This window comes from Rhineura floridana, chromosome 3 (assembly GCF_030035675.1).
Source record: "Rhineura floridana isolate rRhiFlo1 chromosome 3, rRhiFlo1.hap2, whole genome shotgun sequence".
In the NCBI taxonomy this organism is placed as follows: Eukaryota; Metazoa; Chordata; class Lepidosauria; order Squamata; family Rhineuridae; genus Rhineura; species Rhineura floridana.
The window spans coordinates 20,511,059-20,532,279 of NC_084482.1; the positions used below are offsets into that span (position 1 = coordinate 20,511,059).

The 21,221-nt window shown below is 41.8% G+C and overlaps 1 protein-coding gene across 5 annotated transcripts; it reads right to left on the reverse strand.

The window, feature by feature from the left end:
* Positions 1-1,261: 1,261 nt before the first annotated feature.
* Positions 1,262-20,850, reverse strand: LOC133379490 (retinol dehydrogenase 7-like). Of its 5 annotated transcripts, none has more exons than XM_061614884.1 (6): positions 20,675-20,850; positions 16,443-16,764; positions 15,798-16,056; positions 13,869-14,026; positions 4,247-4,354; positions 1,262-3,301 (listed from the first exon to the last, which is right to left on the reverse strand). In XM_061614884.1, the coding sequence occupies exons 2-6, from the start codon at positions 16,753-16,755 to the stop codon at positions 3,084-3,086; spliced, it is 1,056 nt and encodes a 351-aa protein (XP_061470868.1). In that variant the 5' UTR covers positions 16,756-16,764; positions 20,675-20,850; the 3' UTR covers positions 1,262-3,083. The 5 variants fall into 5 exon arrangements, with proteins under 5 accessions (XP_061470868.1, XP_061470871.1, XP_061470869.1 ...); XM_061614887.1 differs by having other exon boundaries at positions 4,247-4,321; positions 20,675-20,847; XM_061614885.1 differs by lacking the exon at positions 20,675-20,850 and adding an exon at positions 18,714-19,284.
* Between the last annotated feature and the right edge of the window lie 371 nt (positions 20,851-21,221).

Below are 21,221 nucleotides of genomic sequence, written 5' to 3' on the forward strand. Positions count from 1 at the left end.
GCCAAGTGCAGGTGTTCTTGCAATGCTGTAATGGGAAAAACCACAAGGTGGAATTCTCCCTTCCCCCTGCACAACTTTTAAAGATACAGAAGACCTCTTGGTTGCCCGGCCCGGCCTCCTGGTGGAAGCAGCTCCAGTGTGGTTTTTTTAAAAAAAAATAGCTTCAAAGAGATTTCACAGCTGATCAGCAGTTCAACCTTTTCCCCATCCAGGAGTGGACAATGGAAATGCTTTGTTGTAGGCAACTAATCTGTACTGCAGACACGATTAGCCAAATAGTGCACCAGTGGAATGTTTGGACTGGTTGACTACAAAGTTTTGCAAGGGAGAATTATTACCTGTTTTTCTTTAGACTACAGGGGACTATTATTCTTGTACTAAAGAGAACATTAGAGCTCCTCCAGATGACCTATTTATTATTCATCCAGCTGTGCTTGCACAAAGCTTTCCTGGATATTAGATTATGGGTAGAAACACACTCACTGTTCTGCCGGTTCCAGTGTGTCTCCACCTCTCTTTTCTTAAAATGAAGGCACACAATGCTAGTCAAACCCTGCCCCTTTTTACTGTAAAACCTGGTAGGAGCAGCTTGAGTGCAATTTTTAAAACATTCACTTCAAAGTGATTTCACAACTAACCAGCAGATCAACCGGTTCCCCATCCAGGTGTGGCCATTGGAAAAGCTTTGCTGTAGGCAACAAGTGTAGGAATGGAATTCTCTCCTTTTTTATGTTCTGTTTTTAAGTGTAGCCCCCTAGTGGTTATTAATGATCCAATTTCTCTTTCCTCCACTCTCTTTTCATTTTTCCAATCTCCTTCGATCATTTTTTGTTTTGCTTTGCAGAGAATTATAGATATTAAATGTAAATGTACTGCCTTCAAGTCGATTCTGACTTATGGCGACCCTATGAATGGGGTTTACATGAGGCTGAGAGGCAGTGACTGGCCCAAGGTCACCCAGTGAGCGTCATGGTTGTGTGGGGATTCGAACCCTGGTCTCCCAGGTCATAGTCCAACACTTTAACCACTACACTATGCTGGCTCTTATAATTGCTACTTATTCACAAGTCCCCACTAGTGTCTGTCTTTATTCTGAACTCTGTAATTATTGCCTGTTTACATTCCTTTTCAAGTGCATTGCAGAGCAGATTAAAGCAAAGATTAAAGATGATCAGGGGACTGGAAACAAAGCCCTATGAGGACAGACTGAAAGAACTGGGCATGTTTAGGCTGGAGAAGAGAAGACTGAGGGGAGATATGATTTAGTTATTTAGTTATTATATTTATATCCGGCTTTTCAGCCTAGATGGGCTCCCAAAGCAGTTTACAATACATATGCATACAAAAATTACAAGTATTACAGAGATTAAAGGTACGTTTGGCATAAACATCCAGTCCCCTGGCAGTTGATTATACTGTCCAGATTCCAAGTAGTTCCCTCCAAATGGAACAGGCAAAAGGAGCTGCCAATAGACTCAGAGTCTGGCTGATAGTGAAGATGCCAGGCTGCATAAACAGGCCTTCCATCGATCTTCAGAGACCTCTGGTCCTTGGCAGTTGTTGATTACATCGCCCAGGTTCCAGGCTTTTCCTTGTGTTGATTGCATGCTCTCTGTCTAGCAAGGTCACACACATAAAAATACTAAACAAAGCAAAGCAAAGCACTCTTCAAGTACATGAAAAGTTGTCACACAGAGGAGAGCCGGGATCTCTTCTTGATCGTCCCAGAGTACAGGACACGGAATAATGGGCTCAAGTTGCAGGAAGCCAGATTTCGACTGAACATCAGGAAAAACTTCCTAACTGTTAGAGCTATATGACAATGGAACCAATTACCTAGAGAGGTAGTGGGCTCTCTGACACTGGAGGCATTCAAGAGGCAGCTGGACGGCCACCTGTCAGGAATGCTTTGATTTGGATTCCTGCATTGAGCAGGGGGATAGACTTGATGACCTTATAGGCCCCTTCCAACTCTACTGTTCTATGATTCTAAGCAGATAATCAAGTCAGTGTCTTCCCCCCTGCTGCTTACAATCAACACCTCATTCCCCTCTCCTGCTTTCTGTCTGTCAGTTACAATCAACACTTCATTTACATCAGTGCAAGGGATTACACATTTGAAGAGCTCACATAGAAAGTAGGGTGATAAGAGTATCACTCACACTATTAATGATTTCAAAGCGAATTTTTAAAAAATCAGAAAAGAATGAATTGGAAATCAGGTGCGGAGAGATGCTATTTCAAAATTCTGTCTGCAAAGATAGGGAATATCAGAAATAATAATCTAATAACAAATCCGGTTATTGTAGAAATGGAGCCCATCGCTAGTTCACAGCCAATATCTGGTCTTTATTAAGCATTCATTCTGATTTGTTAGCAGGGAGGTTATACAACAAGAAGCATTCAGTCTGATTTGCTTATGTAATGGTTATACGTCTTCCTGTTAATCATTAATGCATCCCACCCTTTTCAGTGCATTTCCCTGTCATTTTTCTAACTACAAAAAAAGCATATGTTTTTTAAAAGTGGATTTGTTGCATAAGAGTGACAGAGCACTTTAATTTGCTTTAACTGCATGAATTTGCATTTCTTAGAATGCACTTGAATCCCTCCCACAAAATCTTGAGGGTCCTAGAGGTACTCTGTGTCTAAGTGGGTATTTCTTGTATTGTCCTGTGTGGTTCTAACACAATAATTTTTTCTCAGTTCATACCTTTGCAAATCCGATTCCAGATAAGCCTCGTTAGACCCAGATAAGCTGTAGTTATAAAGGGACATATGTTGTCTTGTTACATCACTTATGACCTCTTCTAGACCACATAACTGTAAAGCAGAGCAAAAGCATGACTGACAGTGCTTGTCCGCTCAGAGGTTTCCCAGATAAATGGGTAGAACAGAATTACAGCTTCAGCTGTATCAGTCAAAGCTGTTATCAGCCAATAGTTCAAAATTAAAAAACAACGAAACCACTTTTCTTTACAGCTATTGATTACTAAGTCTGCATCTCATTAGGACACTAAAAGATGCAATTAGGGCTGTGTTCCATCACTAGCACAACTGTAATGTTGTTTCTTCAAAATAATCTACGCTGCATGTGCTGGTTTGGCCCCGGAGCGTGTCAACACGTAGTCTCCAATGAAGGTTGGCAAGTAAGAGAGAGGAAGATAGAAGAGCTTTGCATCCCAGCCTGAAGAGTAGCGGGTGCGAGGATAGCATGATGTCAGGGCATGTTCTATACAGTCAGTGACAAGGTGAAGGTTGTTGCTGCCACTATTAATCAGATTCTGGAGTAAATTGCAATCTGCATGTGAGAAATATAAAACAAAGGAAAAGTTAGTCCTGCAACAAGATAGGAGGCAACCTGAATCTTTTGAGAGCTGAAGGGATAGATTAGATTCTGGATACCTCTGCCTAGAAGACTAAATCAAAGGAGGGGGATCTGCAGTGGTGCTGGGGGGGGGGAACTGGGCAACTGCCTGGGGCCCTACACTTTAGAGGGGCTCAAAATCTTGTACAAAATCCTGCCTGCCTGCCTCTAGTCTCAGTCTGCCTTCTCACTCAGCAGCATTGCAGGCAATCAAGTTCCTCCCCACAAAAACTTAGACTGAGGGCCTTTTCCCCCTTAAGCCAGTCCATCCACATCAATACTGCACTAGTTTCTTGGCCAGGAGGTGACTAATGCTTTTTTTTCTGCACATGCCCAATTGCCTAATTCACTTAGGACCATCAGATGGAGGCAGCACATACCAGAAAGCTGACTCTTATATAGGATTAATAACTATACCGTTATTTAACAATGAACTGGCTATCACCCATTCACTATATGTCCCTCTTACCATATAATACAATATGTGTGGGTTTTCCTTTGACTGTTTCTGTCTATGTAAGAGCATAACATATGGAGCAAACAGCTTGTTTCTTTTTGTTTATTCTTTGCATTCATATATTTACAGAGCTGATATAATGTATTAAGTAACATTCTCCACCCCAACGGCAATAAAAATTGACCACAAGGAATGTCCTACAAGGATACATTTATTCATCCTTTCACTGCAGCTTCATGTATACAATTAAGTGAAATTATATCCCTGACTTGCTTTCATACCTTTAAGGGGCCCCAAATGACTCTTGCCCACCCCCCAAAAAACTAGGGCCACGACTTGTGTTTCAAGCTATCCCTGATGCTTCAAAACAGAACTTGGGGTATTTCCAGGCTGTTAATTTTGGGAAGGATACAGTGACATACCTCCATATTCAGGTTGTGTAATTAAAGTTGATTTGGAGGACTTGGATAACAAACCCACTTCTCCAAAGATCAGACCTTTTGCGATAATGGAAGTGACAGGAAAATGCACTAGAAAGTGTAGGATAACACTTGCTTGACACCTCTAACTTCCCCGCAAACAAATCAGAGAATGAATGCTCAATAACTGGTTTACGTCACCTATCCTTTCGCAAATAAATTAGGATCAATGCTCAATGAACACAGCATCTGGAAGTGATCTTCTATAACATATTTTTATGCATAAAGTATCATTATGGAGTTAGTTGATCGGTGGCACTAGACAGTTACATCTGGGTCAAGTTAGGAGTTTTGTGTTACCATTTTGTTCTTGTTTAAAAGAGGCAGATAACAAGGTTGTTGTCTAGCCTCCTGACTGACGTGTCCTTTACGCTTTCTATGGCATGTGGGCTAGCAGGTTTTGGCCTTAATGCCTCCTGGCCATTTAGTCCATGGACCAGATCAAAAATCGGTATCTTGTAAGGTGGCAAAACTTCATTATGATTTTTTGAAAGGTGTATGTCTCTGGATAGTATTTTCATGTGATAGCCTGTTCCAACTGGTTGCTTAAGCTTTTTATGATGTCATCAAGATGGCCAAAGCCATCTTCTTCTAACTTATTATTTATTTGATTTATATCCCCCTCTTCCTCCACTAGGCGCCCAGGGCGGCAAACAAAAGCACTAAAATCACTCTAAAACATCATAAAAACAGACTTTAAAATAGATTACAACAAAACATCCTTAAAAACATATTAAAGCACAATAAGGTCTCTACTTAAAAGGCTTTTTGAAAGAGGAAGGTCTTCAGGAGACACCAAAAAGATAAGAGAGATGGCACTTGTCTAATATTTAAGGGGAGGGAATTCCAAAGTCTCGGTGCCACCGCACTAAAGGTAAGTTTCCTATGTTGTGCAGAATGGACCTCCTGATAACATGGTATCTGCAGGAGGCCTCTGCTTCAGAGCATAGTGATTGACTGGGTATATAAGGGATAAGACTTTTATAATTTAAGCACTGATGTGGGAACTGATGTATGAACAAAGTGTCCGATTTAAACATTTGAAACTGCACTGGAGAGCTAATGAATTCTCTTACGAATAAGTAATTGTAATCATGACCATATCCATTGCTGCTTTCATAGTATAAGCCATATATCACACAAAAAAGTTACATGTTCCTCATTTTAATACAGTTTACTGCATATGACACTTTACCTGATCCAGATATATACCTAACGTACATTAGACAATTGCAGGGTATTCTTTTACCTTTCCAACAAGCAATAGCATTAATAAATTAATTTTGATATGCTACAGTGTGACACATTTGAGCATATCTATGTTTTATGCAATTTTATCCAATGCATCTGAGTCCTCAAGTTCAAAGTCTACATCTGTTGTTTGTTTTTATTTCTGAGTGTAGTTTGCACATAACACTGCAAGGAAGTCCATTGGATAGGCATGAACAGTTGGGCAGTTGACAGGAATGCATACACTTGCATGACAACATCTCCAGAACTGCAATTGGTGCTGGTGGTTCAAGGATCCAGTCAATGACAAGAATGTCATCTCTGTCTGCCATCCATCCATAATCTTTTGGGCTAGGCACATGTGGCTGGTTTTGTAAACTGCATCTGCAAATTTGTGTCTGGAAATTGGCCCTGAGAGTGTACATGAATGAGTCATTGTGTGGTGGAAGCTGACTGGACTCCACCTCTCCTCACATGGCACAAAAAAGTTCATAGGGTAGGTCATTTACAGAAGTAGCACAGGTAGTTGCAGTAACTTCTCAAACATCTCTGCAGAGATTTCCCATGACTTCCCTAGTTGACTGAATATCTCTTGGCAGTTCTTGTCCTTTCACAGTAGTTTCAAAGGAGTTACTTTACCCTGACCTGCAAAAGCACCCACAGTGTTGCAGCTGTGTAGTCCCATCAGGGCATCAGGCAAATTCCTGTACACAATGCTCACTGGAACACAGAAGACAGGCAATTCACCTACAGACATCTGCAGGCTTGTCTCCTCTTTTGGTCAGGACCTGGGGTGTGCTGTGTTACGCACGGAAGGACAAAGTCCCCTATGCACATACTCCTTCCATTTGCAGTAAAGACACTAACAGGAAATGTAGACCTGATCCTCAACCAACTTGTTCACAGCATTTCATACTCCCAGCTTCAAGAGTTTAATACAGCTCTCTGCATACAAAAGCTTGCAATGTCAAAAGTTGTTGCACTTCCATCTAATATTTACCTTGGAATCCCAACCACCTTGGGTTGGGCAATATAGACTGGTTAGAGCAGCCTTTCCCAACCAGTGTGCCTCCAGATATTGTTGGACCACAACTCCCATCAGCCTCAGCCAGCATTGCCAATGGTCAGGAAGATGGGAGTTGTGGTCCAACAACATCTGGAGGCACACCGGTTGGGAAAGGCTGGGTTAGAGGATACACTCAGCGGCAAGGGACATCATACAGAGTCAGTGTGAAGATCAATGGGCCTCATTTACCTAAATCAATACCCCAGGTGGTAAAAACAAAGAGAAACATTCCAAGCCAGACATTTATGTTACCAGTAAAGCAATGCTGGGAAGAGGGAAGGGCCACCAATAACTTATAGCGTAGAGGTGAACATAAACATATTGTTTCACTTTGCTTTGCAGAAAAATCTCCTATGGTTTCCGGCACGTACACCAAACCATGAAGACCAAGCCACAAGCAGATGGACAGTTTCAACGTACTGGTCCATTATTATGTCACCATAGCACAAGACAATATTGGCTATCTGCCCACAATACATGCTCCTGCCCCTGAAATGTCAACTGTATATGAGGTGCTAAACCAGTCTATCAACATCATGCAGTCTCTGCAATTGTCCAAAAGTGTGTGTGTTTTTGATCAGGCAGTTTACGCCAAACTTGTAGAAATCATATAGAAACAACTAGAGAAATTCAAATATACCATTGTAATTAGAATGGGTGTATTTCACACCAAATACACTTTTTTGGCCATCATTGGTAAGTGGTTTGAAGATGCAGGATTGGGCGATTTGTGAGTCAGGCACAATTGCAGAAGGTTCAGTAGCAGGGATAATGGTTGCAAGTATAGCCGTGCAGTCAAAAGTCACAAGCTGGTTTATGAAATGCTCAGGCGTGTAGCACAGCATGGTTTCCAGTCATGGTTGAAGACATGCATTGGGTAACAGCATAAGTAACCGCCAAGATGTATACACAGTTTCACTGAAGAAAATCCTTGGTAAGCAATCATGTTCAAGGATTATGGAGTTCTTTGGATGTTGGATCGGGTACAGGATGCAGAACAGAATAGTGACAGGCTAGATCCCAGTTGAATCATTCAGCCAGACAAGACATAGGTTTTAAGAGTCACTTTACTGACATTAGAGGTTTTTAGAATACAGTACAAGCTCTCTCTCTATACAAGCGCTTTTCTCCTTTCTCTTGCCCCCACACCAACTGGCCAGATCTGCCAAGTCTTATAGATAAGGCCAGCTGGTTGCCTTGGATACTTGTCCTTGAGATCTGCACGGACTCTGAGCGTCTTGGCCTTGTAACTGTGCCATGGAAAAAATACTCTCAGGAACCCTTTACTTGCCAACATTCCCCCACCTATTTTTTCCATAGCCTTCTTTCTTAGCATTTCACACATTATATCACATTTCAACAATACATTTCAGATTATGTTACAGATTCACATTTTCACTTCTTTTCATGTCATTTACATTTACATTTCTTGCATTTACTTATATCATTTTCTCCACATGATACATTTCTTTTTCTTCAGTTTACATCAGCATCATTTGTAATACAGTTACTACATTGCATTAGAATCTCAGCATCACTTTTATTACATACATTTCAGCATTTACTTATATCATTTTCTTCCACATGATACATCCTCTTTTTTTTTTCAGTTTACATGTTCAGTTCAGTGTACTTCTACATTTCTTTGTTCCTTTATTTTTCAGAGGTTTTACAAACATCATCAGTTTATCTCTTTGGGTTTTACACACTCCAAGTATAATGTGTCAGCATCCATTACCCTGTGTGTTTGTGCTTCAATCCCCTTTATTGTGGCAATCCTAAATCTGTCAGGTAGCACACTCACATTTGCCCTTCCAGAACGTCTCAACATTCGCTTGTCACTTTTACCAAGGTATTCAGTGTCTTTTTCTTTTACCCCTGTTTCTCTGTCATGTACTGTGGGTGCATTTGTACTATACTTGGCTTCTGTGTTTTTTTTTTTTTTTTGCTGCCACAACTGCCTTGGTTTGTTTACACACATTACAGGCTACATATTTACCACAATTTCTCAATGTCACATCTTTACTATTTTCTGTTGTTTTCACCACATTTTGATATCCTATATGTCCCAATTTTCTGTGCCATAAATGTACACAATTATTGTGGGGTTTCTCATTGGCACACATGAGCACATGATTTGTTTGTTTCAAGTGTAGGTAGAACAATGAGTTCTTTACTATCCCTTTCATGAATATTTTGTTCCCTTTCATGACTTGACATGAGCCCCTTTGAAACAACACATTGAACCCCATTCCATTAAGTTTAGAAACTGACATTATGTTATTTTCAATGTCTGGAATAAACAGCACGTCTGTCATAATCGTATTAAAACCTGCTAATTTCACTGTACCCCTACTTTTGATCAGTTTCTTAGATCCATCAGCCATTATCACATAATCCTCTACATCACAATATGTATGAAACATTGATTTATCTTTGATTATGCTATTTGTAGCCCCACTGTCAAGAGCCCATACATCATCACATTTATTGTTATTAGCTTTACTTTGCATGTTTCGGCTAGCACATATCACCTGTACAAGTGGTTTTCTTCCTCTTCCTCTTCTTCTTGCTTCACAATTCCTTTGAAGATGTTGCCTGGAACCACAAAAATAACATGCCTTTTGTCCGTACAGTCTCTTCTCCACTGCTTTGTTATTCTGCTTTTCCACATTGTGTTTAGACTCAGTCCTTTCCTGCTTTGCCATTTCTTGCCTTCTTTGAAATTCTTGCAAAAGTTTTCCTTCTATGTAATCCATGGTCAGATTTGCGTCATTCATCGCTTCCATCGAGCTCACCAGACTATCATAACTTGAATCTAGTGAAGATAATGTGATATACACTTTTTGCGTTTGAGAATGTTCAACGTCACGTTCTGTCAACTCAGCAAATAGTCTGTTCATCTCCCATAAGTGCTCTGACATGGTTGTATCTCCAGATAAGCGCATCTGATATAATCTTCTGGCAAGATATATTTTAGAACTAGCAGTCTTTTTCACATGAATATTTTTCAAAGTTTCCCAGGTTTCCTTTGCTGTTACTGCGTCACGCACGTGCAGTAATTGAGAATCATCAATAGCAAGAACAATTAACGCCTTTGCCCTCTCATCCAGCCTTCTCCAATCTGCTGGAATTGGCACTACGGCGGGTGGGTCTTCTGCGATTACATTCCAAACTCCTTCTTTCACTAGAAAAGCCTGCATTCTCTGTTTCCAACTGCCATAATTTTTCCCTGTCAGCCTTTCCAAGGGAATCCCGGCCGATAACGTAACAGACATACTTTCACTTTTCACAGTTCACCGCCTTTGTAATTAGAGCTTCTCACCTCCGTCCTTCAGTCAGTTTTCCCACGGCTCTCTCACAGCTTTCAGCTCAGCTTTCGGTTTCGCAGTCTATTGCTCTTCACACGCCTGTCCTCTTTACTTTTCTTTTGTCTTTTCTTCGGACATCCGTCTGTGCATCGAAACCATCCTCTGCTACCACTTGTTGGATGTTGGATCGGGCACAAGCAGATGCCCAGGATGCAGAACAGAATAGTGACAGGCTAGATCCCAGTTGAATCACTCAGCCAGACAAGACATAGGTTTTAAGAGTCACTTTACTGACATTAGAGGTTTTTAGAATACAGTACAAGCTCTCTTTCTATACAAGCGCTTTTCTCCTTTCTCTTGCCCCCACACCAACTGGCCAGATCTGCCAAGTCTTATAGATAAGGCCAGCTGGTTGCCTTGGATACTTGTCCTTGAGATCTGCACGGACTCTGAGCTTCTTGGCCTTGTAACTGTGCCATGGAAAAAATACTCTCAGGAACCCTTTACTTGCCAACAGTAATTACCTCAGATGTGAAAATGGATGTCTCTCAGCATTTGGGGCATTCTATCTGGGTATGGTAGAAATTCTGCTGGGCTTAATTAAAGCATCACAAGAAGGTGATTGGATGCTTCACCTGACATGCATCCATGCAATGATCCCATAGTGCTTGCCTATGATATACTGAATTATGCACTCTACCTTCCTTACTATTGTGCCCTCTGAACATGTTCCAATTTGTCTGCATCCTTCTTAAAATGAGGTGTTCAGAACTGGATGCAGTACTCAAGATGAGGCCTAACCATGGCCGAATAGAGGAGAACTAATACATCACACAATTTGGAAACTATACTTCTGTTAATGCAGCCTAACATAGCACTTGCCTTTTTTGCAGCCACATCGTACTGTTGGCTCACATTCAGCTTGTGATCAACAATTTTTATTTATTTATAAAAATATTTGTATACCGTATGTGGTGTAGTGGTTAAGGTGCTGGACTACTACGATATGGGAGACCAGGGTTCAAATCCCCACACAGCCATGAAGCTCCCTGGGTGACCTTGGGCCAGTCACTGCCTCTCAGCCTCAGAGGACGGCAATGGTAAACCCCTCTGAATACTGCTTACCATGAAAATCCTATTCAAAGGGTTGCCCATAAGTCAGAATCGACTTGAAGGCGGTCCATTTCCATTTTTCATTAAGAGCATCAAAGCAGTTTACAACATGTTAAATACAACCACCACCACCACCTTAGAATAAACATTAAAAATACAATAAAAACAAAGGTCAACTGTTGCTAAAGAGATCCTTCTCACATGGAGAATTGCTGAGCCAAGTATCCCCCTTCTTATAACTGTATTTAGTTTCTTTTTCCTTGGTGTAGAACTTTGCACATATCCCTGTTAAATTTCATTCTGTTGTTTTCAGCCCAGTGCTCCAGTCTATCACAATCACTTTGAATTTTGTTTGCCTTCAGGGTATTAGCTATCCCTCCCAATTTTGTATCATCTGCAAATCTGAAAAGTGTTCCCTGCAACCTCCTCATCCAAGTCATTAATAAAAATGTTGAAGAGCACTAGGCTCAGGACCAAGAGCTGTGGTACCCCACTTGTTACTTCTCCCACGTTTGAGCAGGAACCATTGATAAGCACTCTTTGGGTATGATTCTGTAGCCAACTGTGGATACACCTGATAGATGTTCCATCCAGCCCACATTTGGCTAGCTTGCTAATTAGAATATCATTGGGCACTTTGTCAAAAGCATTGCTGAAGTTGAGATATATTATGACCACAGCATTCCCACAGTCCACCAGGGAGGTTACCCGATTAAAAAAAATGAGATAAGATTAGTCGGGCAGGATTTGTTCATGATTGATCTGTGTTGGCTTCTAGTAATCACTGCATTGTTTTCAAGATGCTTGCAGACTGTCCGCATTATAATCTGCTCCAGAATTTTCCCAGGGATTGATGTCAGGCTGACTGGTCTGTAGTTCCCAGGTTCCTCCTTTTTGCCCTTTTTGAAGGTAGGGACAACATTAGTCCTTCTCCAGTCATCTGGCACTTCACCCAACCTCCACGATTTTGCAAGGATAATGAACAGTGGTTGCAAGAGTTCTTCAGCCAGTTCCTTCAATACTTTAGGATAGTTCATCAGACCCTGCAGATTTGAACTTGTTGAAAGTGATAAGATATTCCTTGACCATTTCTCTATCAGTCTCAAACTGTAATCCTGCCCCTTCAACTTCATGTTTGCCAGGAGGGCCACAGACCCTCTTTTGGGAAAAGATTGAGCTATGAATTCTTTTTGTGCCAAGTGGAGAGGTGGAGTCCAGTCAGCTTCCACCACACAATGACTCATTCATGTACACTCTCAGGGCCGATTTCCAGACACAAATTTGGAGATGCAGTTTACAAAACGAACCACATGTGCCTAGCCCAAAAGATGATGGATGGATGGCAGACAGAGATGACATTCTTGTCATTGACTGGATCCTCGAACCACCAGCACCAATTGCAGTTCTGGAGATGTTGTCATGCAAGTGTGTGTATTCCTGTCAACTGCCCAACTGTTCATGCCTATCCAATAAACTTCCTTGCAGTGTTATGTGCAAACTACACTCAGAAATAAAAAACAACAACAGATGTAGACTTTGAACTTGAGTACTCAGATGACTGCAGTGGTGACAAACATTAAAATTAAATTTAATAAAAGATTAAATGTTAGCAGTTGTGAAATGATCGCATTGGAACATTTGTAAATAAAAACATATGCATATTGAACAGTTGCTGTACTCTCAAAACTGCTAGACATTTTTTTGCTATAACACTAAGTTACCTGTTATCCATGCATTGGATAAAATTGCATAAAACGTAGATATGCTCAAATGTGTCAAACTGTAGCATATCAATATTAATTAATTAATGCTATTGCTTGTTGGAAGGTGAAAGAGTACCTGCAATTGTCTAACATTAGGTACATATCTGGATCAGGTAAAGTGTCATATGCAGTAAACTGTATTAAAAAGAGGAAAAATAACTTTTTTTCTTCATATATGGCTGGCACTATGAAAGTAATGGATATGGTCATGATTACAATTACTTATTTGTAGGAGAATTAAACGTTTAAATCAGACACTTTGTTCACACATCAGTGGTAGAGACCTTATTGTGCTTTAATATGTTTTTAAGGATGTTTTGTTGTAATATATTTTAAAGTCTGTTTTTATGATGTTTTAGAGTGATTTTAGTGCTTTTGTTTGCCGCCCTGGGCGCCTAGTGGAGGAAGAGGGGGATATAAATCAAATAAATAATAAGTTAGAAGAAGATGGCTTTGGCCATCTTGATGACATCATAAAAAGCTTAAGCAACCAGTTGGAACAGGCTATCATATGAAATGCTATCCAAGACATACACCATTAAAAAAATCATAATGAAGTTTTGCCACCTTACAAGATACTGATTTTTGATCTGGCCCATGGATTAAATGGGCAGGAGGCATTAAGGCCAAAACCTGCTAGCCCACACGCCATAGAAAGCGTAAAGGACACGTCAGTCAGGAGGCTAGACAACAACCTTGTTATCTGCCTCTTTTAAACAAGAACAAAATGGTAACACAAAACTCCTAACTTGACCCAGATGTAACTGTCTAGTGCCACCGATCGGCTAACTCCATAATTATACTTTATGCATAACAACACACTTTGTTCACACAGCTCAAATGAGAAAAATAAAAAAAGTTAGAAAAAGATGGCTTTGGCCATCTTGATAACATCATAAAAAGCTTAAGCCACCAGTCAGAATGGGCTATCACATGAAAATACTATCCAGAGACATACGTCTTTCAAAAAATCTTAATGAATTTTTGCCACCTTACATGATACTGATATGTCAATTTCCATGGACTAATTTAATTTCTGACACGTATACAATCTGCAACACAATTTGAGAAATTTAACTCACTGTGCTCAAAGTAGTGTTGTCCATAGGATTCTTTGACGTCAGAAGGTGCTCTGCTCCATACAGTCTTGAGGCCCTCTTTTACACTTTGGGCCATGGGTGTAATGAAAGCACCAGGTTCAACAATGCTGACTTGGACCCCAAAAGGATGGAGCTCTCGCCTGAATTGGAGTGGGGGCGGGAGGTGAGAAATCAAGAAATATCACTTCCTACTGAACTATAATAACTATGCAGATTGTTAATATTGATATAGTACTCCTGCAAATTTTAGTTCAGGGGATGCTCTGCCCTCTATTGAATAGAAGGATTCTTCTGATCTCAATTTCCAATAGAAGAAAAGGGCTTCTCTTGTGAGCACATGTGAAATCAAAAGGACAGTATGAGTTCATTCCATAGAGACAACGTCCCCCCATGTATTCTTTATAAATGCTAGCATTCGTACTCCATTCATCACTAGCCAATGAGCCTCTCTCTATAGCTTTAACAACACTAAACACACCCAAATAAAAGCATGCATTCATAAGCCAGCCTAAAATGCAATCCTATGGTCTCTGGGAGGGCATTCCATGGGATGTAGGATTCTGTGGATTACCCTCTCTGCTGACAGGGCATGAGGTCCACCCACAGAGGTTTCCTTCTGTGGCTGTGAAGTCTCCACAGTTGTCCCTCTTTTGATGGAGCACTGATGGCAGAGAATGCATGTAGGAAGCATTTCAGGGGTGTGTTGGGGGAGATTTTAGAACTGTTGGTTTGAAAGCATTCCTGTTCTCCTGACACTCCCTCAGAAGAGGGGAGAGGAGGTATGTCTGCCCTGGATCTGGTGTACTGATTTTCTTTCCCATCAGGGTCTGTGGGAAGGAATATATTTCTTTACCAAAAACAAAAAATACAAAAAGAGAGGGTGGGAATAAAGCCCCTCCCACCATCTTCTGCCCTCTTTATGAGCCTGACATTATTCTGCCCAGCGGCTGAACACTGCAACCTGGGATTATATATGACACAGCACCAGTTGCATTGTCATGAGTAGGCTATGGCTTAAAACGTTTGGTAGTTCATTAAATGTCTTCCCGAAGAGGAAATCTCAGCCAGGTGGGGAGTACGTTTTGCTGGGGAGAGGAGGGAATCTCACTTGGCAGAACGCTACCTGTAGCTTCTATCAGCTGTGTCCATTCTGCTTGTTAAGAGGGACAAGGAAGGGAACAGCACCTTTTTCTTTGGGCTCTGGCCCCTTTACTATAAAAAGAGCAGCCAAGGGATTGGCCGAGGCTCTCTTGGGGGAACAAGGATGAAAAAAGGCTACACAGAATTTCAATCTTACTGTGTTTAACATTGCAATCAACATTTCTATGAAGTTTGTTGGGCTATTCTAAGTTGTATATTATTTTAAAGGTCTTAACCATTCTCATAAGTGACACACTGACTGATGCAGAGCAACAGGTCTTCTTGGGCAAGGATGTCCCTAGGGTGGGCACCATTACTGAGAAGGCCCTGGACTGATAGCCACAGGGTTGCCATTTGGAAAACTTTAATTCTCCCCAGTCCTCTGACTAGGAGACGACCAAAATTAATGCAGGTCAGATGGGTCTGCAGCCTGGGCCTTGTATCTCAAGCCGTGTAAACATCTGTTTATTGCTGTGTGAGTCTTTAGTGCAGCCCCTGACAGCAGCCATATTTCCCAGCATCTGCTTTCGATTCCCAGCCCACTTGCTTCAGACTCAGCTTGGGAAACACCCATGACACTAAATCAGGGGTAACTAATGCGGTGTTCTCCAGATGCCATTGGACTCCAACTCCCATCTGCTTCTGCCAGCATGGCCAATGGACAGGAACAATGGAAGCTGTAGTAGTCCAACAAACGTATGGAGAGCAACATGTTGGCTCCCCATGCACTAAACCAAGCAAAAGAAGAAGTTACAGAGCTGCTATTTTTACCTCAGGGTGTCGGAGAAGGCTTCCACACCATACTTGGCTGGGCAGTAACCACCTCCAAAGCATGCCAGTCGTCCCATTGTACTGCCCACGTTGACCACCCTCCCTCTGGCTCTTCTCACCAGGGGCAACATGTGCAGCGTTACGTCAATCAGCCCAAGCAGGTTGACATTTATCACCTTGGCAAAGTCATCTTTGGTCAGCCATTCATTAGCAGCTGTTGGTGTGCCTATTCCGGCATTGTTCACCAAGCCCCAGAGTCCTGTGGGAAGAAAGATGTTTTTCTTTTTCCTGGTCAGTTTGCAGTGCTTGCAGTTCTTGTTAAAGTCTGAAATAAGCTGATGGCGTACATATTTTAATTTACTTATTGAAATTAAGGCTATTTCTAATATTACAATTATTTTGAATATCATCATCATCCTTTATTTGTATGCTGCCTTTCCACAGCTGAGCTATGCTGAAGGCAGCTTACAGCGTTGGAAAATTACAACATGTTTTTTGAACTGCTATGCTGCTGCTTCATTTCATATACTGGGAACCTCTTTGGGCTAATTTTGTGGAGAAGTGGCCTACAATTAAACATACTACAGTAATGATGATCCCTGGCTCCACCCATAGCACAAATGTATGATGAAGGTAAACGGCTACCTTTGTCCCCCAAGCAACCTTTCACCCACTCGGTCGCTGCTACAACGCTCTCTGTACTGGTGACATCCAGAATGGTGGTTTTCAAACGCTCCGACGTGGCCTTCTGCAACTGCTCTGCCCCCTTCTGCGTGAGGCAGGCCGCCAGCACCCTCAGGCCCTGGGCATCCAGCTGTCTGGCAAGCTGGTTCCCAAAGCCAGAGTCGCAGCCAGTGATGAAGACATATTTCTCTGTCAGATTTTTCACTATCTGTCTCTCCCGGTACCATCGGCGAAGAAAATAAAGCCCCACCAAGACAGCTAGGTAGAACCACATGGCTAAAACCTGCAGGGAAGACGCTTACAAGAGTTAGGGCACATGCTGTCTCTCACACACACACACCTTGGAGGAACAGAGTTCAAAACCAAATTAACTGCATTTGCAATGGTGCTCAAATCATCTGTAAAGAGAGCAGATGTTACTGATTAAGTAGCACATATCAACAACAGCTGATTTCCTATTCCAGCGTTGGCAGCATTTCTCTTTCACTTCATAGGATGTTGTTGTTTGCCTTCCTGAACTTCAGAATACAGAAGGTGGAATATTTCAGAGTATGTTAGGAATAAACAGAGGAGGGCCTCCTTTCTCTACTTGGTGACTTATTTACTGAGCAAATAAATAAAAATGAACAGTACAATCCTATACATATCTACTCAGGAAAAAGCAACACTGAGTTCAATGGGACTTTCTCCTGGGCAAATTTGCATATGATTACAGTAAAAATAACCTCTGCAGAGGGCGGTAACGCAGCCGAAAGCTCTGCTCAAGGACGGAGTTTGATTCCAACGGAAGGAGGAAGTCGAATCTCCGGTAAAAGGGGTTGAGGTCCACTCAGCCTTCCATCCATCCGTGGTCGGTAAAATGAGTACCCGGCATATGCTGGGGGGGTAAAGAAAGGCCAGGGAAGGAACTGGCAATCCCACCCCATATATACGGTCTGCCTAGTAAATGTCGCAAGACATCACCCTAAGAGTCGGAAATGACTCGCACTACAAGTGCAGGGACACCTTTACCTTTACCTTTTTATTACATAAAGAAGTTTGCGTGCTTCCTCAAACTCAGGGTTGCCAGGTCCATGTCCTGAGACTGATCCTGTACCTTTAGGAGAAGAGAAAGTCAGCCAAGTGCAGGTGTTCTTGCAACTCTGTAATGGGAAAAACCACATGGTGGAATTCTCCCTTCCCCCTGCACAACTTTTAAAGATACAGAAGACATCTTGGAGGCCGGGCCTGGCAACCAAAAAGTCTTCTGTATTTTTAAAGTTGTGCAGGAGGAAGGGAGAATTCCACCTTGTGGTTTTTCCCATTACAGAGTTGCAAGAACACCTGCACTTGGCTGACTTTCTCTTCTCCTAAAGATACAGGATCAGTCTCAGGCCAAGAACCTGGCAACCCTACCATGGCCCAATATTACCCCTATGCATCACTATTAAGTCTTGCAGCACACACCTGTCAGGATTTCAACATCTATTTCCATGCCACAAAGAAGTTTTGCTTCTTGATTTCTGCAAACAAGCTGATGTTTAAAGGCACAAGAGCAGACCTGGGCAGTTTCTCTAGTCAGCCAATTTCACTTTCTTCCTAACTCCATTTATGTATTGTATGTATTTGTTGCCCTAGTCTTTCAAGTGATGTTGGCCCATTTATTATTGTTGTTGTTGTTTACCTCCAATTTGTATTAGCAAATATAATAGAAAAAACAAATTAAAATAGTAATAATAATTACACAACAAACTGTTGCCTGATGACATTAACAATAAGAATAACCCATCAATCCTGATTTAAATATATAAATTAATATAGGCAGTCTAAATAGGTATCTAAATGAAACTGATGATAATAAGCCATGCCTTCAGATATAGACAGGACAGTGATATCTTCGAACCGAAGGACTCCCCCTGCCATTATGCTAGTACATTTTTGGATCCAAAAGGGGCTCAAATATAATGCAAGTTCAGCATTAGCATCTGGTAAGTCACACTGATTTCCTCTCCTTTTAAAAGGTGGCAACTTTTTTCTAGCAAAGCTACTGTGCCTTTAAGAGGTACAAAAGAAGCAGAAATTCAGGGCTCATCCATACTTCCACTTGATCTGTAATGTAAGCCCTTTCTCTCTCTGTTTTTTCACCTTCGTCCATATGACCTCCTCCAATCACTACCTTCTCACACCCCTTCCTTAATCTGGATTTTCTCATATCAGGTATATTTAAAAAATGAGAGAAAGAGCAATTACAACCTGTTGCTAAGAAGGAAGCCAGGTTGCTCTAGCCCACTGTTTCTCATGTGGGTGGTTCTAGCTTCACCTCCTTCCATGCCTTCTGCTTCTGTTGGGCTCCCATGAGCTTCCCTCCCCCTTCTCTGTCACTTCAGTCAACACACAATGAGGTGGGACAAAGCACTATTCTCTTCCCCCTCCCATTTTTGCTGATGTGTGTGTGATGGTCAGCTCTGTGCTGCGAGGGGATGAGAGGAGGAGTTTATAAACAAGCCAGACACACTTTGTGCATGTGGGCTCATGGAAGGGGGAGGCAGAGGCACCTTCATGCTGCAAAAGAGCAAAGTAAACAAAGAAGGACACGCCTACAAGTATGGATGGGTAAAAAGTTTAATCAGAGTATGAAGGATCAAGTATGGAGGAGTGTAGTTGTGTGGGGTCTTGGGGGTCTTAGACCCTTTATGTTTTGGGGTGCAAGGCCCCATCAGGGTCTCTATGTCTCTAGCATCGCACAAGTCAATCAGCATGAAAGAGAGTGTTAGCCACTGAGAAGAGTCTTCTAACACACTTCTTTCCTGCTGATTGGAACCAATCCGAGTGAAAGCAGGCAAGTCAGCCTGAGAAGACTCTTCTCAGTGCTAGCACTCTCATATTTCGTGCCTGTTGATTCCTAGGCATTAACAAGGATCTTATTTTCAACTCCACAGCAAAAAAAGTGGGGAGGGGGCATGGCTGGGATCAACATGAAGGGACCCTGCACTTCTGAATTTGCTACTTCACTACTGCCAGGGGATAATACAGAAAGAGGAAAAAGTGGATTTTTAGCAGTTTCACATGACAGTATGGGTGAACCTTCAGTAAGTAAAGCCTTCCCCCAGCATGAAGATGCCATGCTGAGAAAAGTGTCACTTGGTGGCTACTGAATTTTGGTTTTTCATAAAGTTGTTAAAAGCACAGAAGATTCACCAGGAACCAAAAATTGTAGACTTTTGCTTACACAGCACTGCCCATGTTTCTTCCAAGTCAGAATTAATGGATCCAAATACACACACACACACACACACACACACACACACACACACACACACACACACACAGAGAGAGAGAGAGAGAGAGAGAGAGAGAGAGAGAACACACCCCCAACCTGGAAACTTTCCATGTGGTTATTTCCAGCCTGTTGTCGCAGTATTTTTGCACTGGCAGTTTCCTTTCTCTGTGCATGAGACGGCTTTTGTGTATATCACGTTGCCCTCATGTTTGATTTCTGCTTAGAAAACAACAATAACTGGGGAAACATTTGAAGGTATTCCAAGCCGTCTCAAGAAAGAATGAGTGTTACATTGCCAATGAAAATGATATCATGCTGTTGTTGTTCTATGCCTTCAAGTTGACACGACTTATGGCGACCCTATGGATCTTTTTTGGATGGATTCATAGGGTTTTCATGGTAAGAGGTATTCAGAGGTGGTTTACCATTGCCTTCCTCTAAGCCTACAGCACCTGGTGTTCCCAGGTGGTCTCCCATCCAAGTACTAACCAGGCTTAGCTTCTAAGATCAGACGAGATCAGGCGTGTTCAGGGTAGTATGGGCGTAGGCCCTATCATGCTACAAAGGGAATCTTTCCCAGATTTCATTCAGCATTAATTATTTCATATTTGATTAAAAGTTTTAGGTAAAGTGGTTGTTGTAATTTCCTTTAGATTTACCCATAAAAGAGCTTAACAATTCCCTTCATATTGCATGTAATGAAAACATCTCCATCCTCAAAGTTAACTAAAACTTTAAAATTAAGTTTCATCAAATCTACATTGGTGTTCACTGTGCACATATTATATTGTATTCCAGTTCTAATAGTCAATTTCCTCTTTCCATTCATATTTAGTAGTAACCTTCCCTCTGACTCCAAACTTTGTTTTTCTACAATCCACACTTGACTGGAGATTACTAACTAACCTGCAATTGAATATAAGAACTGACTAACCTGCAGCTGACTAAAAGTGCAGCTCCAGCTTCAGTTGCCTTCCTCTCCTTTTTCCAGTTCCCCCTTCTCTGCCTGCTGCAGTTTGTTTGTTCTGCTGCTGAACTTTGAGTCATATGGCTGGCTGCAGGCAGCTCCTCCCTTCTGGCCAGGGTTGTCTCAAACACATAGACAATGTTGCAGGGTTGCTTGGGGTGCAGCCCTGGAGCCAGCCTTCCTTGTTAGGTGGAGCATTTGTGGATGGGGAGAGGTTCATAGAGCCAGCCAATTCCCACAGATGCACTGATGGAGAGGACATGAGGGCCGGGCCAGGGGAAGGGAAAGGCAGTGTCTTTTTCCCTCACTCCTCCTCCATCCAGAGAGTGTGTTAACTTACATGAATGAAGTTTAATCTGTTGAGTTGTCTCTAGCCCCTCTTTTTTAGAGATCCTCAGGAATACCAGACTCAAAAGCTTGACTGCCTATAGCTACAGTTCTGTTTCACCTGTGGTCTGTCCCTTTGTTCTGATTCTTCATGAACTGAAGTACTTTGGTAATGACATCAAACTCC

What these genes read in the sequence shown, in the direction of transcription:
- LOC133379490 (XM_061614884.1), bottom strand. Translation starts at nt 16,755, where the DNA reads ATGTGGTTCTACCTAGCTGTCTTGGTGGGGCTTTATTTTCTTCGCCGA. An exon ending in AGGTTGCTTGGGGGACAAAG is followed by an intron (nt 16,057 to 16,442) that starts GTAGCCGTTTAC and finishes TTCTTCCCACAG; the next exon opens with GACTCTGGGGCTTGGTGAAC. An exon ending in TACACAACCTGAATATGGAG is followed by an intron (nt 3,302 to 4,246) that starts GTATGTCACTGT and finishes TCTCACATGCAG; the next exon opens with ATTGCAATTTACTCCAGAAT.